The sequence below is a fragment of the Ahaetulla prasina genome, chromosome 2, assembly GCF_028640845.1.
Source record: "Ahaetulla prasina isolate Xishuangbanna chromosome 2, ASM2864084v1, whole genome shotgun sequence".
NCBI classification, from domain to species: domain Eukaryota; kingdom Metazoa; phylum Chordata; class Lepidosauria; order Squamata; family Colubridae; genus Ahaetulla; species Ahaetulla prasina.
Genome location: NC_080540.1, coordinates 237,887,648 through 237,907,253, shown reverse-complemented (window position 1 = coordinate 237,907,253; position 19,606 = coordinate 237,887,648). Strand labels below are relative to the sequence as shown.

General features: G+C 38.9%; 1 protein-coding gene across 5 annotated transcripts in view; it reads right to left on the bottom strand.

The window, feature by feature from the left end:
• Positions 1-19,606, bottom strand: part of AOPEP (aminopeptidase O (putative)) — a 235,892-nt gene that overhangs the window by 192,752 nt on the left and 23,534 nt on the right. For 4 of the 5 annotated variants that reach the window (XR_009153645.1, XM_058170936.1, XM_058170934.1 and 1 more), the window contains exons 4-5: positions 8,333-8,480; positions 5,831-6,079 (exon numbers count right to left, since the gene is read on the bottom strand). Coding sequence is in view for 4 of the 5 variants with exons in the window: in XM_058170936.1 (XP_058026919.1) it covers positions 5,831-6,079; positions 8,333-8,480 (397 nt within the window). In the remaining variant the exon portion in view is untranslated. The remainder of the gene's footprint in view (positions 1-5,830; positions 6,080-8,332; positions 8,481-19,606) is intronic. The other variant, XM_058170937.1, reaches the window with a different exon arrangement.

Here is a 19,606-nt window from a genome sequence, read left to right as displayed (position 1 = left end):
TAAACAATGGTGAAAGATGTTGAAAATTATAGATTAATTTAACAACATCTGGAGGGCTCCCCATTATACAGTGATACTCATAACTGAGAATCTGTTTCAAGAATTAAAGGATAAAATATTGCGTCATAAAAGCTTTGAAGTCTACTAAACAAATGTCAAGAGCTGCAGGAAGATTGAAAAATATAATCTCAGGCTGATGTATTCATTCATATTCAACTGTTAATACATTTAACGCCAGGGTTACTCTGACACCGTAAAAAAAACTTTCAGAGGGTATAGAAATATCAATAAAACAGTCTTGAAGGCTATAAATTCCTCATGCAATTTTAAAAATGAATTTTAAAAAGAATAAAAATAGAACAAAAATTTGTAACAACAACATTAAAAGTCTTTGCTATTTTTAGCCAGTCTCCAAAATCAGGTTTTGCCTGAATGTTTTTAAATTGTTCCAAGAAATAAATGTTACATCTTCTCTTGTGACTAAAGTAGTTTTTCTAGGTTAAAGATTATATAGGGTAAAGTATCTGTAGAATTGAAATCACTCCCTGATGATTACCCGGACACACAGGCACATACAAACACATCTTCCTTCCTTCCCTTCCCTTCCCTCCCTCCCTTCCTTCTTTCCTTCCTTCCTATTTTCCTTCCTTCCTTCCTCCCTCCCTCCATTCCTCCCTTCCTTCCTTCCTTCCTTGTCACACCTGGGTTGTGTGACAAGGAAGGAAGGAAGGAAGGAAATACAGAGGTTTTTGTTTTGTTTTATTTTGTTTTTTTCTCATATTATTTTGTTTTTTTCTCATATTCAAATACTTCATTGATGAGCAAAAAGTAAATTAGGATTATCAGTTGGTGACTGGATAGTCTTTTTCAATAAATTAGCAAGGTTACTAATTTACAATTACTTAACAGTAGCATTACAATAAAACTGATCCTACCCTATTCCCAAAAGATGTTGAAACAAAATTCTTGTGGAGGAAAAATAAGGAGTAGATATTTGTGTGAAATGACTTATGAGAATAGTCTTGGCACTGATTACAAATGTTTTTAAGTATCCTACTCAGCATTTAATATGCATATTGGTATATTCTCCACTTGACCCTAGTTGATAGATTTCAGAGATTTAATAAAGCATAAAGTTGATTCCATAGCACTTGTGATTTCTGAGTTGGCATGTGTCACTAGATGGATGGTCTCCATTCAAAGTGGGTTAAGGCATGAGAAAATTATGGGAAGTTCTGATGTACTTAGAAAAACATAATCTGTTTTGTCCATTATCTACTACTAAAATTTCAGTCTATATACTTTATCTCAGCTGAAACTTTCTTTTAAAGATGACATCCTAGAAATATTTGGACAACAGTTTTAAATCCAGTTAGAGAACCACTGCAAAGATTGAGTTCATTCCTATGAGTCTCATAAATGCTATAACAGAGCTCTGCTCAATACACATCTGTTACATGTTTATGAACTAAGTGGTTCAACGTGTAAGGAAATCTCATCTGCTTGATGTGTTCCAAGCACTGTTTTAATCCTCTGTTGAGAACTGAGTTGAGAACCATTATCAAAATAATGCAGATTTACTATGAGGTAGAATTTTTTTTATTATGAAGAAGTATCATGAAGAATTGTCGCATTTGTACACAATATATAAACACCCCAAAAAGAACCGTCTTCCTGGGTCTTCTCAGAATGGAAAGGACCCAGCATGTGCTCTTCATATTTATGAAAGCACCCCCTTCAGCCTGGTTTCATTAAAGCATACCAGATCAGCCCTTTCAACCATTAATGAATCACGTGTGAAGAAGCCCTCATTATAAACTGACCTCTGGCATTCAGTAGATAGCAAAAACCCTGGGCCTCTGATGGTCTAATAATCAGGACTTGAGGCTAGGTGCAAAAATGCTGCAAAATAGCATTAGCACCAAGTACTGGGACTGTATTTCTCAAGAGTGGCCCAACCATTGCCTCCCACCATATTTCCAACCATTGCTAAATCAATGTTCCTACCTGACCTTAACCTCCTTGAGGCAAATGCAATGTGCATACAATCTTTTAAAACAGTGTTCCCCAACCTTTCTGGATTTGCGGACCGGCGGGGGGAAAGAGGATAGTTCTGCGTGAACGATGGGCAGCTCTATTTAACAGTAACAGAGTTGGAAGGGACCTTGGAGGTCATCTAGTCCAACCCCTGCTCACGCAGGATATCTGTACTAGGGATTCGAACCACTGAACTGCCGACCTTTCTGATCAACAAGCTCAGTGTCTTAGCCAGTGAGCCACCTAGTCAGGCAAGTGGAACTGCATACACGCACATACTTGCCTGATGCTTCCGCGGCCCAATACTGGGCCGCAGGCTGTGTAAAATGATAATGGCAGATTATAATGATCGTGATAAAGTAATAGTATCTGACAAATAAACATTAAACATTAACCAAGCAAAGCTGGCTGAGGAATTCTGGGAGTTGAAGTCCACAAGTCTTAAAGGGACCAAGGTTGGAGACCCCTGTTCTAGAAGAATTCACTACTAGTCATATAAACAAATAAAAAAACCTGAAATGGTATTAATTTTATAGTTGAACGTCGCAATCCTATGCAAACCTGCTGGGAATAAATCCCACTTCTCAGTTAAATTCACTAGAGTTTATTTGTATATGTATACAACGGGACTATGAGGAGCATATGAATATGCAATTAACTCTTCTGCTATAAGAAGAAATATGAAAAGAGAAAATAGAACAGCATGAATTAAATTCAGCTAATTCGACATTGGATTTAACTCTATAAATACAAGCCATAAGCTGTTTTTCCTGACGGCAAAATAAGTTAGGCCAATTTTAGACTAAATGGCCTGTGTTTGGAAGAAATGAGCCTATCAAATACACAATAGATAGTGCTTAATGTTTGACAAAATGCCAATTTTCAATTGATCTGTACACAGAGTGTTCAATATGCAGAGTTAAACCTATTTAAGATACATATACCATAAATACTGTCACAATCAGTGAAAACAACAGAAGGGGCAGTATTATAGACTTCCTTGTTAAAAAGCATAAGTACCTTCAAAGCTTATCCTGAAGATTTAAGATGTTTTTCTCGGTTTCTCTGTTTCCCCCCATCCCCTGCCCTGTTTTCTTCTTGCTATATATTCATTCACATTTGTTTCTCTATTTACAGTACATCGCCACATTCTTACCCATACCAACTCCCATTTTTGTCTGTGGAGTTGTTTGTTTCGTCTACTCCACTTAGGGGAAAGGTCCAATTATATTTAGAAGAATATAATCCTTTATTAATAAGGATGACACATGAGAAGTTTCCAAAGCTTCCAAATGTTGAATAACACACACATACACACAAAAGGAAGCAGAGCGCTGAGCTAAAGTACAACATTTAGTGGAAAATAACAACAAGTAGTCCACAACTTATAACCACAACTGAGCCTAAAATTTATGTTGCAAAGCTAGACATTTGTTAAGTGAGTTTTGCCCCATTTTAGGACCTTTCTTGCCACAGTTGTTAAGTGAATCACAACAGCTGTTAAGTTAGTTATACGTTTGTTAAGTGAATCTGGTTTACCCGCTGACTTTGCTTGTCAGAAGGCTGCAAAAGATTATCACATGATCCCAGGACACTGCAACTGTCATAAATGTGATTCAGTTGCCAAGGGTCTGAATTATGTTCAAGTGAAGATGGGGAGGCTGCAATGGTCGAGTGAAAAATGGTCCTAAGTCATATTTTTCAGTGATGTTGTAAGAACCGTACAAATCACTACAAAAGTGGCCGCCTTACTCTGAGCATTACCAGAATCCAACACCTTCTTCAGATTCTGTTGAAAATCCAGAAGCAACTTCCATTAAAATTACTTTTCTATATATAATCCACAGCAAATTAAATGCATCAAGTGACAACCTACACAAAGCATATAACAATTATTTCAAGGCAGTTTTTTTTTTCCTTCAAAAAAGCATTGGCAAGTCTTAAAATAAAATAATGCTGAATCTGCATTGGCAGTTGCTGGAAAACACAGATCTCAAACCTCTAATTAAGCTTTTCTGCACAAGAACCCCCTGTTTCTTCCTACTTTGAAATATGGGGTAACCTTCACAAAAAAAAGAAGAAAAAGTCCTTTGGTGCTGTACATTAAAAATGTAGCTTCCACATTAATGAGGACAGACTTGGCCAAATACATGGACCTATGCTATATGTAAAAAAATAAGAGAAAGGGAAAGAGAGAAATTGCAAATTTAAACATAATGACTGAAAACGTAGTTATTTCCTTTAGTAGCAGACAAATGCAAAGAACATTTTCAGAACAGCAGCTCTTTTGTTCTTGCCTACTGTATTATGTTATATTTATACAACTGCGGATCAAGTAGTTGATTAAATGCACACGCAGCACAGTACTCTTCCTGTATCAAGATAATACATAAAGTAATAAGAAGCTCTGGAAAGCATCTATAGTTACAGTAAAGAGAAAATAATGTATAGGATCTAACAGAAAGGTCCTTACATCACTGTAATTATTACACTTTTTTAACAGTACTGTCAAAATGTACATGTACCTAATTATATCCTTATGGTACTATGCTTTTTTATTCATTTCCCCCTTTTAAATAAGAAATGAAGAATTTAAATTCCAAGAACTCCCAAATATTTTAAAACAGCATTCATGTGTATACTGCTTTTCTTTAGATTTGATCATTCCCCACTTCTTTTGGCTTCTGCATTCAAAGCAATGTAATAAATTGCTTTAAACCCTAATTGTTCTAACATTCAGAGATTAACTGTCTCTCTGCTTTCAGGTGTTTGCAGCTGCTAATATAACAGGTTAGGTTGTTCTAAGCTGTACTTATATGTGTGGCTATGATTAAATTCTGAAAGAAGTAATCAAGGGTTTAATTAAAACTTAGCTGGCAACTTGTACATCTAGTTCAAAGCTAATCTTTTCTGTATCTTTGATTCATCAGATCTTTCACTGTGTCATTCTCTTCTTGATCTGGAACATGCTTCCCTTTAGCAGTCCAATACTGCCTAATTTCATCTTTGCTCAGCCATTTTTCTCCTTCTCCTCTCAACAAGCTCTAGCCAGGTTTACACTCTACCAACTCCTTAGCCCATTTCAACTCCTTCCATCCATCAGAGACTGCATGTATTTGAGAAAACATCTATTTCCATGTCCCAAAGTTCTTTTCCCAGCGTCAGATGCAAACATATACAGCTTGTATGACTGCGAGATGGTGTGACAAGAAAGCAGACAATGTTTACCTTTTTTATTCTGCCATACATCTGCAGAATGAATTCTTTATTTATAATTTAGATTTATAGCGTGCCCGACTCAGTAATGATTCTTTTATTTTATAGCTTCCTGCCACTGGTAGCCACCACTGCAAAGACAGAAGCTTTGAAAAATGCAGAAAGCATTTCAACAATACTCTTCTTTCTGGCAAAAACACAGACGCACACACTGTATTTACATACATACAGAGTGGCGGTTCACACATTCTGCTAAGACATAATGTGGTTTCTTTGCTTATATCTCAGTATGAATCCCATCACTGTGGTCTGCCATCATTTTTTACAACATAGCACATTCTGCATCTGATTGCAGCTTATTCAATAAACCATAATCATCATCAGGCATTCAGTCGGCCACTCTATCGATCGGCACTCTCCATGCCCCTCTGTCTCATACTGCCCTCATCAGATCCACCATGGTCATCCTAGTGACATTCTTTATAGTGTCCAGCCAACTATAAAGGATGATACCAGGACTCAATAAACCACTGGTAGACAAATTAAACCACACCAAAAATGGGGAAAATATCCATACCTTGCCATTCCAAGACTGGAAAAGTTCAATGGAACTATCAAAACATCAAGCCGGGAAAAGGGATGTGTACCAAGCAGATCATACGCCGCAGAGAGGCACTGAGGAAGCAGGTGGAGTAAAACCTTTTTGCAGGAGTCCTTAAGGCACAGAGGAGCAAAGATGCGATGAGGAATAATAACCTGAGCAGAGGTGATAGGATCTTGGAAGCGACAAGGATATGGTGTATGACCGCAAGCCTTTTCTAATAACCTGGCAGAGATAAAAAAGTCACTGAATATTGATTTTTTAAAAAAAAAAAGAAGTTACGAGCATTTGAAGAAAATTCATCAAAAAGTAGCCAAGATGTTTGCGTTATTTGTTCATACAAAGTTAACAGGGAAACATCTGGATCAGAGAACAATTTCTTTCCTTTGATAATCTTTTTCTTTATCTGATATACATACAATCAAAGAATCTCATCAAGGCATGAAACATGTGGTTGAGTAAGTTTCTCAAAATTATTGCTAGAAGCTCTGCAGGGATTTCAAATATTGTTATCTTTTGTCTCGCCATCACTTGCCTGTCACCTTTACAAATATAGGGAGTGAAATAATCTTAATGCCCTAAACTACCGTATATACTCGAATATAAGCCGATCCGAGTATAAGCCGAGGTCCCCAATTTTACCCCAAAAACTGGGGTAAACTGGGGACTCGAGTATAAGCCGAGGGTGGGAAATGAGGCACCTACCGGTTGGGGAAACCCTCCCTCCCTCAGCTGAGAAGGCTGGCGGCTCCCCCGCCCCGCCCTCTCACTGCACCGGCAGGGCTTCCCCGCGCCGTCCGGTAAAATGTGAAAAAAAGAAAAAAAAAACTCGAGTATAAGCCGTATATACTCGAGTATAAGCCGAGGGGCTTAAAAAAAAACAAAAACTCGAGTATAAGCCGTATAGACCCGAGTATAAGCCGAGGGGACGTTTTTCAGCACAAAAAACGTGCTGAAAAACTCGGCTTATACTCGAGTATATACGGTACTCAATATGCGTAAATACTTCAAGCTAGGATGCTCGTAGAGCTACCTGTTGAAAGAAATTTTCATCTTTAAAGTTTTTCCAAGAGTATGTGAAAGTTAGTTCTTCCACAGTCAGTGAAAACCATCATGATAACAAATCTGATAATTATAAAAACAAAGCCACTGCACAGAAAAGAAAGGTATAAAACACAAGAAGGATTGAACACTGTTTCTATATACATGACTTGTTGAATCATAGTAGTTGCTGAAATTTTTCACTTATGAAATAAATATTACTTAGGTGAAGTTCTTGTAAGCTTGCCTAAGTAATTTTTCCTGCTACTGGATAAAACCTAACGAGATTCTACCATGCAGTCATCCTGTCCTTTTCACAGAATTTTATAGTAAGTAAATGCTTTCTCCCATTTATAACCCTGTCATGTTTTGTCATTTAAAAAAAAAACCAAGGGAAATATATTTGGGAGAAAAAAACAGAATAGTACCACAATGCTTTTGATTTGATATAGTTAATTAGCTATTTTAACCCCTTAACAGATTTCCTTATTTAAAAAAATGGCCATAACAACTGCAGTTATGGTTTCTTTTACAGGTACACTTTTGTTTCTCATCTGCAGAATATAGGTCAATAAATTATTGATATGCAGATAGCCTGAATTATGTTTCCAATCCAGGGTGTACAGTCACAACATATTAACAATTTTTCTTCAAATTCCTTTGAATAAACTTTTGATATGAAACTAATAATCCAGAAGCAGTGGTTATATCAGATCTGCAACATGCTTTTAGGTGGTATTATGATTCTATAGGAACAAAGACTAGAAATGTAATTTTTCAAACCAAGCATGAAAAGATGGAAACATGAATGGGATTTTAAGAGACAGCCTGCTAAAAATGTGAAAGAAGGATGACAAAAATATGGTACAGGATTAGCAATAAACTTCATAAGAGATGCCAGCATCAAGCAAGAATGTAAAGCAGAGGACAGTTTTTACCATGCAAAATAATAAGCAATTTGGAATTTAAAAGAATAAATAAAAAGGGATGCATTGTTTTATTAGGCCTCAATTAAAATTCACCTATTACGCAATCCATTTGTCTTTGGTTTTAAAGCCTTTGTAGTGACAACTAGAATCATGTACTTGTTAATCTCAGTGTTAGAAACTAACATGGTTTGAATTATTTAAAAGTAACCACATTGTAACTGAAAAAAAGTATAAACTCTAAAGAGTTTAGGTGTTCAATGTGCATACTATGGAGCTGAAGTAAATCACATAAAAAGCCATGTTCCTTTTCAAAGAACCCTTTCTTTCTGTAAAAGCAACACACCCTTGCCCATCCTCTTTCAGTAGACTGTGTCTCCTCTACATTTTCTTCTGCTTTGATTAAACATGTTCCACTATTGTTCCTTCACTATGATGACTCATTTCTTTTATAATAGCAAAAAAATTGAATGTTCTGTAAAGTACATATTTTTCAGCTGTAATCACCAACCTGACATCTCCTTTTGAAGACAGCCCATCATTCTTCAGAACATCAGTTTCATAACTTTTTCTTTTAACTTCTGCCCAACATCCAACAGCAATAGCAAAGGTAGATGCTGGCATTGGCATTGTCACATAATAAAACCAACTTAACACACCTAAGGAAAAAAACATGTAGATTATGTTATCCATCACGTTTGCTCACCGTTTGTTAAATCTAAAGATGTCTTCCATGGTTCAAGTAAAGCCTGAAATACAAATGTGTTTTGGTTTTAAAGTTTTATTTTAATGTTTTTATTGAATAGTGGCTCCATACCCGTGATGGCGAACTTATCGCATGTGTGCCAGAGGTGGCACGCAGCACCCTCTCTGTGGGCATGCAAGCCATCGCCCCAGTTCAGCTCCGCCGCCCATGTGCATGCCTCCCGCCAGCCAGCTGGTCTTCGGGTCTCTGCCGTGCATGTGCAGGGGATAGGGCACATGCGTGGGGCCCTGTGCGAGGGCAGGCCGCATGTGGGGGGCCACATGCACATACATAGGAGCCAAACACATGTGGGGGCCTCCACGTGCACACGCATGCGCGGGCCCTCCATGTGCACTGAATTTGGAGGTTCAGGTGCGTGTGTGCACACGCTTTGAGCACTCAGTCCAGAAAACGTTAGCCATCACTGCTCTATATAATTAAGTTTTACAAGGATAAAATATTACCTAGAATGGAACTAGGAGTGCAGGACCCCTCTGAAATTTCCGCTTACTTTGCAGATGCTGAAGATCTGCTTTAGAGTACCCTGGTCTCCTCTAGATCAGAATTTGGATGCATAAAGGGTGGTTTATGGTAGAAGATCAGGAGAAAGTCTTATGTGAGTGGATTTCTATGTTGTGATATGAGATTTCACAGAGCTTTTAAATGGTGAGATTTCCTGCCTAATTTATCTGTGTAAGATGGTAGTGCACTGAGTGCAATGCAATATTGCATGAATGAATGAAATGAAATTGTTCTTGCTCCATGCAGCTTTCGGAATCCCTAATTCCTAAGTCAGAGGGGGTGAGGAATGTCAAATGTAGAGGGAGAGGATAAATGCCATATTTAGCAAATTTGTGGGAGAAAAATAGTGCCCTCTGAATAGAAAAGCCGGATATAACTGGGATATGTATGTGAATACCTCCACCTAACTTAAGGAGATTCGCCACTTCCTTTGCAAATAGGTACTGCAATGTTTAATACATGGAAGGAGTACATGAAGTTTCAGTGTGGAATAGAAGAAAAACAGCCTTGCCAATTATTTGTGCAGAGTGAGATGTTTAAGCAAAAGTATCAATGTGGGATTAATCTCTGTATATACATAATTATATCCACTGCAAGGGCCTTGCTTCTGCAGGACTGATCCAATATATTCTACCGGATACTGACTTACCATCTTTCCCCGAAAATAAGACCCTGTCTTATATTTTTTTGAACCCTGAAATAAGCGCTTGGCCTTATTGCCATGCGCTCAAAAGCCTGATTGGACTTATTATCAGGGGATGTCTTATTTTGGGGTAAACAGGGTATAATAAATTAAGTAAATAAATAAAAATACTGCAATAAACAAATGTCCTGTAACACTTTATTTTGCTTAACATGCATCAATTATATCTAATGTAATTATTCAAGAGCCTTCTTCTATTGCAGTGGTTCTCAACCTTTATAGTGCTGCGACCCCTTTAATACAATTCCCCACGATGTGGTGACCCCAACCGTAAAAAATTTTTTTAGGCAGCAATCTCAGTGCGCCCCAGCAGCCGCAGAAGGGGGGGGGAGAGCAGCAAACTGTTTTTTTGAATTTATCACGCCTGAAGCCGTATTGGCTAGCGATCTGAACTGCTTGCAATTGTCTTGAGGACGGAGGCATTAAAGCGGAGACTCCTCCCCCATTAAGTTTATTGCACCTGAAGCCAGATTAGGCTAGCAATTGGGAGTGATTGCAGCTGGCTTGAGAGGGAGACATCAGAGCAAAGATTTCTCTCTTTTTTAATTAATTGCACCTGAAGCCGAATTCGGCTAGTGATTTGAAGAGCCTGCAGCTGGCTTGTGGAGTCAATCATTGGAGCGCGATTCTTCGACTCACAGATATACTTCTCATATTTCTGATGGTCTTAGGTGACCCTTGGCAAATCGTCATTTGACCCCCAACGGGGTTGCAACCCACAGGTTAAGAACCGCTGTTCTATTGTATGTTTGTTTTTTACAAATGTTGCAAATTAGGTTCCATTTTCCCCAATAAATGTATTTAGCAGTGATATAAAAGAAATTTACCATATATTTGAAACTCCAGGATTTATAAATTGCATTACCCAGATTAATGCACATTTGCAGTGGACCCACTGTGTCAACATAATTCATAATCACCTATCTTATAGTTTTATTAGAAGGAATTCTGTCTATGTACTGTGTGTGAACAGTTCTGAACAGTCTAGAACAAGTACTGTAATCTGAGAGTAGCAAGTCTAAATGCCACTGTATCTGTGAATACATATAAAAGAATATGGGAGGGGAGAGAAGCAGAGGTGGGTTTCAGCCGGTTCAGACCAGTTCTGGAGAACTGATAGCGGAAATTTTGAATCGTTCGGAGAACCGGTAGTAAAACTTCTGACTGGCACCCCATCTATTCTCTGCCACCCAAATCCCAACTGATCAGGAGGAAATGGGGATTTTGCAGTATCCTTCCCCTGGAGTGGGGTGGGAATGGAGATTTTATAGTATCCTTCCCCTGCCACACCCACCAAGCCATGCCACGCCCACTAAGCTACACCCACAAAACCTGTAGTAAAAAAATTTGAAACCCACCACTGGAGGGGAGGGGAAGGGAGGGGAGGGAGGAAGGAAGGAAGGAAGGAAGGAAGGAAGGAAGGAAGGAAGGGAGGGAGGGAGGGAGGGAGGGAGGAAATGTATTTTACTGGGGAAGGAAAGTCCTTCTCTTTTACTGAAAACAGGGCAATTTAATTATTGGCAATTGGTTGGCTTCTCCATTCCAAAAAAATCTAAATTAATGGGTAGATACTCTTGTTCAGGACATTTCAGATCCATTCCTGTGATCTCTTATTTTGGGAATAAAAACAGAGAGGAAAGAAAAAGCAAAGGGAGCCCCACATCAGCCATTTTGTGGTCAAATGCAAGGTAGGTAATTAAAAAGGAAAATCTGTCAAGTGTATCTTTGGAACTGAAATGTTTTAGACCTTTACAAAGCTAAAGGACTATCTAAATCAGGGGTCTCCAACCTTGGTCCCTTTAAGACTTGTGGACATCAACTCCCAGAGTCCCTCAGCCAGCAAAGCTGGCTGAGGAACTCTGGGAGTTGAAGTCCACAAGTCTTAAAGGGACCAAGGTTGGAGATCCCTGATCTAAATTATAATGATTACTTTAGGTGTCTTTCTAATTAAACATTGTTTATTTTTTAGATACTATGCTGTAGCTATGATGCTCATCGGTATTAGAAAGTTTCAGTCTACTTTCCATGCAGCATTTTTAATCGTGAATAACTTTTCCCCAAAATTATATAAAACAGAAGTATTTGATAATTCTTCTCTTCAATCCTCTTAATCTCTAACTACACTGTTTCAAAAAAAGTGCAAAGAAACAAACTAAACTAAAAAAATTTTTTTAATCTTTATGTTTTTCTCTTTTCTTCCTTTTTGCCTTTCTATTCAGAGTGTTAATTCACTATCTCACTACATATATCTATTGGGACACTGTGAGGCTCCCTTGGATACAGCACCACCTAGGGTAAAGAATATAAATATATATATAAATATATGTATGCATGCATGCAGATATATATATATATATATATATATATATATATATATATATATATATATATATATATATATATATATATGTCTTTGGTTGTTCGGGTTTTCTCCGTGTAAAATTGGAAGTGTCTTGGCGACGTTTGAAGTCTCATTCGTCATCTTCAGGCTTCAGCTTCGTGCTTCTGGGAGCAATGTGTGATCGCAGCTGTTTCTTCCTTTTAACTGCTAGTGGGGTTTGAACTGATTGGGTGGGAGCTTGGCTGTGCTCTGATTGGATGGGGTTTTCTGTGCTCTGATTGGCTGGGGTGTGTCCTGTGTTGGTGGGGGCTTGGTTGTGCTCAGTCTAGTCTGTGCTGCAGGGGGATTTGAGCTGGTGAGTTGCATAGCTGTTGTTTGGCTTTGTGGTCGTGCTACATCTTCATAGTGGGTGTCAGTCTGCTGCATGAATGGATTGGAGGGTTTGAAATGGCTAATGTTGCAGCTGCGGTCTGGCTTCTGGTCCTTGTTCGTGCTTCATGATCAGTGTGGGTTTGGGTCTGCTTTCTGGGTGGATGTGCGGTGGTGACATCCTGTGTGGACCTTGTGAGTGTGGGTCTGGTGTCATTCCTCGTGTTAGGGACTCGTTTGTCAATAAGGCGGGTTTCCAAATGGCTGGTAGGCGGAGGTGTCATCTCGTTTGTTCATGCTGTGTGGGCGTTTTCTATCTCAATGGCTTCTCTGATTATTCTGTTGTTAAAGTGTTCAGTTTTGGCGATAGTTCTGGTCTTTTAAAGTCAATATCATGTCCTGTGACTTTAAAGTGTTGGACCAGGGAAGAAGTTGGTTCCTCTTTTTGAATGAGTTCTTGTGTTCTTCAATCGTGCACTTATTCTTCTGTTGGTTTGTCCAATGTATGTGGTGGGGCAGGCGGTGCATGGGATTTCATATACTCCTTGATTTTCTAACTCAATTTTGTCTTTGGGGTTTCTTAGGATGGTGGATATTTTCTGTTTGTGCAGAATGCTGTCTTGATGTTGTGTTTGTGGAGGATCTTGCTGATTCTGTCTGTGGTGCCTTTTATATATGGGAGGAGGGCTGTGCCGTTTTCTTGTTCTCTGTCTTGGATTTTAGTGGGGGTTCTTTTGGATTAGCTTGGTAATCTTATTTCTTTGGAATCCATTGGATGTTAGTACGTTAGTGAGAGTGTCTAGTTCGGGTTTTAGGTGTTGTTCATCAGCTAAGCATTTTGTTCTGGAGATGAGTGTCTTGGCTCTGAGTTGATCTGTGCTGGGTGGTGGTGTGAGAGTGCGTGCAGATAGCGGTTTGTGTGTGTTTTCTTCTGGTAGATGGTGTGTCCTAGGGAGCCATTGGGTTTCTGTAGACTAAGACATCCAGGAAGGAAGTTGGTTATTAACTTCTGTTTCCATGGTGAACTGTATTTTGGGGTGTAGGCTATTGAGGTGTGTGAGGAAGTTGTCAAGTTTTCTTTCCGTGTGGCCAGATTATGAAGGTGTCGTCTACATATCTGAGCCAGAGTTTGGGTTTGTGATCAGATTTTTCTAGAGCTTGGGTTTCAAAGTGTTCCATGTAGAGATTGGCAATGACAGGTGAGAGGGGTGATCCCATGGGTGCTCCTTCTACTTGTTTGTATTTTTGTCCATTATAGATGAAGTATGTGTTGGATAGGCAGTGGTTGGTCAGATCTAGGATGTGCTTGGGGGGGTTATATTTGTTTTGGATAGCTGTCAAGGCTTCTTTGATTGGCACTTGGGTGAAGAGGGATATGACATCAAAGCTCACGAGTAGGTCGCTGGGCTGTAAGTTTTGTTTCTTTATGATCTCTATGAACTGGAATGAGTTTTTTACGTGTGAGGTGATGGATTCTGCATAGGGCTGTAGTTGTTTGGCGAGAAATTTGGCTAGGTTTTGTAGAGGTGAGCCTATGGAGCTGACTATGGGTCTGAGTGGGGTTCCTTCTTTGTGTATCTTGGGGAGGCCATAGAGCTTAGGGCATCTGGATGATTTCTCTCTGGGTTTCAACTCCGCATATAATGGTTTCGGTGGGGATGTATTTGGGAGTGACTGCAAAGTTGAATCCTTTGGAAAGGACCTATGAAAAACTAGAAGTCCAAAGAGCTTCCATTTTATGTGACCTCGCATTCCTACGAAACTGCCGCGATCAAAATTTAATCCCCAAATGCTTCCAATTGAAATTCCACTCCAACTCTGCAGCCACCAAACGCATCCTAAAAAGAACAGAATTGGCCTTAATCAGAAATGAACTTCACACAAAAAGATTCCTCCTAGATCAAATCAACAAAGATCTCCTCACACTTCACCTCAAACTCAGCAACAAGATGCACCCTGCACTTTGGGACAAATCCAAACAACTTGCCGTCTGGAGAGCCGAAACACAGACCACCCTCAAGACAGACACGCACACCAACAAACTCCGAAGACTACAAGAACGCCAGAAACAAACCCCTCCACCCTCACAGCAACACATGAAACAAACAGTGCATAACATCTCAGATAGGATCCTCACCAAAGCTGAAACCGATGTCCTTTCCAAAGGATTCAACTTTGCAGTCACTCCCAAAGAGGAACAGACAGCACTACTTAACCTGAAAAAAGATACCAGCATAATAATCCTACCAGCAGACAAGGGCAACGCCACGGTGGTTATGAACACATCTGACTACCAAACCAAATTAACCAACCTACTCCAAGACCCTGCATACAAGCCCCTAAACACAGACCCCACCACCTACCTAGAAAAAACCACTAGATCCAAAATAAAAGCCTCCCCCATCAGCGAAGAAATCCAACAAAGAATCATTCCCAGAGAGAAATCATCCAGATGCCCTAAGCTCTATGGCCTCCCCAAGATACACAAAGAAGGAACCCCACTCAGACCCATAGTCAGCTCCATAGGCTCACCTCTACAAAACCTAGCCAAATTTCTCGCCAAACAACTACAGCCCTATGCAGAATCCATCACCTCACACGTAAAAAAACTCATTCCAGTTCATAGAGATCATAAAGAAACAAAACTTACAGCCCAGCGACCTACTCGTGAGCTTTGATGTCATATCCCTCTTCACCCAAGGGCCAATCAAAGGAGCCTTGACAGCTATCCAAAACAAATATAACCCCCAAGCACAACCTAGATCTGACCAACCACTGCCTATCCAACACATACTTCATCTATAATGGACAAAAATACAAACAAGTAGAAGGAGCACCCATGGGATCACCCCTCTCACCTGTCATTGCCAATCTCTACATGGAACACTTTGAAACCCAAGCTCTAGAAAAATCTGATCACAAACCCAAACTCTGGCTCAGATATGTAGACGATACCTTCATAATCTGGCCACACGGAAAGAAAAACTTGACAACTTCCTCACACACCTCAATAGCCTACACCCCAAAATACAGTTCACCATGGAAACAGAAGTTAATAACCAACTTCCTTCCTGGATGTCTTAGTCTACAGAAAACCCAATGGCTCCCTAGGACACACCATCTACCAGAAGAAAACACACACAAACCGCTATCTGCACGCACTCTCACCACCACCCAGCACAGATCAACTCCGTAGCCAAGACACTCATCTCCAGAACAAAATGCTTAGCTGATGAACAACACCTAAAACCCGAACTAGACACTCTCACTAACGTACTAACATCCAATGGATTCCAAAGGAATAAGATTACCAAGCCAATCCAAAAGAACCCCCCACTAAAATCCAAGACAGAGAACAAGAAAACGGCACAGCCCTCCTCCCATATATAAAAGGCACCACAGACAGAATCAGCAAGATCCTCCACAAACACAACATCAAGACAGCATTCTGCACAAACAGAAAAATATCCACCATCCTAAGAAACCCCAAAGACAAAATTGAGTTAGAAAATCAAGGAGTATATGAAATCCCATGCACCGCCTGCCCCACCACATACATTGGACAAACCAACAGAAGAATAAGTGCGCATTGAAGAACACAAGAACTCATTCAAAAGAGGAACCAACTTCTTCCCTGGTCCAACACTTTAAAGTCACAGGACATGATATTGACTTTAAAAGACCAGAACTATCGCCAAAACTGAACACTTTAACAACAGAATAATCAGAGAAGCCATTGAGATAGAAAACGCCCACACAGCATGAACAAACGAGATGACACCTCCGCCTACCAGCCATTTGGAAACCCGCCCTTATTGACAAACGAGTCCCTAACACGAGGAATGACACCAGACCCACACTCACAAGGTCCACACAGGATGTCACCACCGCACATCCACCCAGAAAGCAGACCCAAACCCACACTGATCATGAAGCACGACCAAGGACCAGAAGCCAGACCGCAGCTGCAACATTAGCCATTTCAAACCCCTCCAATCCATTCATGCAGCAGACTGACACCCACTATGAAGATGTAGCACGACCACAAAGCCAAACAACAGCTATGCAGCTCACCAGCTCAAATCCCCCTGCAGCACAGACTAGACTGAGCACAACCAAGCCCCCACCAACACAGGACACACCCCCAGCCAATCAGAGCACAGAAAAACCCCATCCAATCAGAGCACAGCCAAGCTCCCACCCAATCAGTTCAAACCCCCACTAGCAGTTAAAAGGAAGAAACAGCTGCGATCACACATTGCTCCCAGAAGCACGAAGCTGAAGCCTGAAGATGACGAATGAGACTTCGTCGAAACGTCGCCAAGACACTTCCAATTTTACACGGGAGAAAACCCGAACAACCAAAGACCTATATACAAACACCTGTGAAAACCTCAGAAAACATATATATATATATATATATATATATATATATATATATATATATACACACACACATATATATATATATATATATATATATATATATATACACACACGCACATATATATATACACACACACATACATACATACATACATACACACATACATAATTATTTAGCACAGAAATCCATAAAACATTGATGTACAACATATTTGTTAAAAATTAGAAATGAATTGCTTCCCATGGATATGTTGTATTAATAACTTATGCAGCAATCAGTTCTCAACATCACTTCTACATGAAAATTTACACATAAATAACGGAGAAAATTCCCATCTATTTACAAACTATGCAAATTGTGTCACATAATTTGCAATACTGTATCTATAAATTTAAAATGTTATCCTAATTAATAAGGCAGGAATAATTTGCATTTCATGTTCCCATTGAAAATCCACTCAATTTTTAATTGTATTATTGGGGTGCTCCATTTATTTTTTTCCCTTTTACCCCTCTTCCTAGAATGATTTTTTAGTATCTCAATTATATTTCAATATATTTCTAATTCTCTGCCTTGTTGATACACTGAGAAAGATATAGACTGACTTTTAAAAGACATTTAATATATTTTTATAATATATTGTCATATGTGATATAAGAGAAATCCAGCTTTATATTATTTCTACAGCATTGCAATTAATTTAGTCAAGCTTAAAATCCAATTATCTAAAAAGCCTAAAGAATGAAAAGAAACAATAGTTATTTTAACTCCTATTTATTAAAGCTGTTAAGAGGCTTTTTCTCAAACTTCTTGAATTTATCAAGAGAATTTGAAATGAAATATTTTTACATTTTGAAGGTGCAAATAACCTCCTGATGATTTGCCTAGAACTATTCAGCAGGTTTCCAACAGACATTTCAACAGATTTTTTTTTTAATGTCAATTAATATGAAACTGGAGAAAAACAACAGATGCTCTAAAAACTGCATCACACTCTTCCCCAAATCTGAAGGTGGAAGAGATTTTTGAAATTGTGACAATAACTTGTTTCTGGAAAAAATATTACTGGACTGAAAGTTTGTGGCTGCACAAAAAGCTGGACAGAGTTGAAGGTGAGCTGATAACATCAGTGGAAAACACTTTAGTGAAAACTCCAAAATGAACATTTGTTTCTGGAACTTCCAGTTCACCTCTGAAATTCCCAGCCAGCTAGATTACCATGGAAGGATATCCACAGATATTGAGTGGTGATGTAGCCCCTTCCACTCAAGTGTTCAAGTACTTATTCTGGGAAATCCAGTCTCACTTGCTGGCCACAAGGTTGTGCAACATTTAAAAGGCTGTCTCATGCAAGCAGGAGCTTTCACTATTGAAAATAAAAGAAATTCATACCGAATGTTAAGAGGAATTTCTTTTTTTTAATTTTGCCAAACAAAAAAAAAAATACAAATTCAAACAAAGAAAATTAAAAAATCAAATTGTGACTGGAACAATAGGCATGCCAGTGTACTTACACATGCCCACTTAGGGATCGCTTAAATACGGAGCGAGGTCCACAGAAGTTAAATTAGAATTAAAACTGTGAAAGTTTTTTTTTTTTTACTAGGAAGCTTTTTTATTAGTTTGTAGTATAAAATACAAAAATACAAAACAAATAATAGGAAAAATAGGGGAGGGAAGAGGAAAGGGAAGGGTGTAGAAAAGAAGGGAAAAAGAAAGAAAGCCATTGACTTTCGACTCCCTTTGGTGCAATAAAATAAGACAGTAACATCAAACCTCAACTTTTTACTTTTACATAATAGAATAAACTAGCCATTTCTATATCAACAAATCTATCTGATCAGCAAAACTCAAACTCAAAATTTTATTTTTCCCCCACCTCAAGTACGAAGTCCAGAAGTGGTTTCCAATTAGAAACAAAAGTAGTTTTTTTTTCTTTTATCATAGCAGTCAATTTAGTCATCTAAATTGCTAAACTATGACAGTTCTTGATGGTAAGAGCAGCTGAGCATTTGAATAGTGTTTATCGATTCCCAAGCTCTACAAGTTTAAAAATGGAGTCTGGAAGGCTACCTGTGAGGCATGAATTAATGGATTTCTGCATGGAGCAAGGGATTATACTAAAATGATATATGGGATTTCTTCCACTTCACATATTTTATGCTTACAAAAATGTAATCCTTCCCAAATCTTAAATAAATAGTACATACCCATCACATTATTCCCTTGCTGGGTAAGCAATGTCATACAAAATGTGGAAGGAATAAGAAACTCTCACCCAGAAGAAAACATGACTTTATGAGAAATGACTTCCACGGGTTTCAGATGTCATGCTCAGTTGCAGTTAACAGAAATAGGCACTAAATCTTCTAGAAAAAGCAGGCAGGGTAAACCATGCAAACCTTAGACTCACAAAGATCCATTCTCAAAACACTAAACCACTGTTTAGGGCAGAAGTCTTTGAAGTCTTTGAGGACCCAGATTGTTGGGGGGCAATAAGTTGACTTTGTATATAATATACAAATGGATGAAGACTATTGCTTGACATAGTGTAAGCCGCCCTGAGTCTTCGGAGAAGGGCGGGAAATAAATGCAAATTAAAAAAAAAAAAAGTAGGTGCAACCTGAGCTTCGCTGACACAGAGAAATAAGGCAGCAGTTATAGATCTTTTCTAAGAAGAAAATAATTGTCACTCCAGCCAGATAAAGGAGGCTAAAG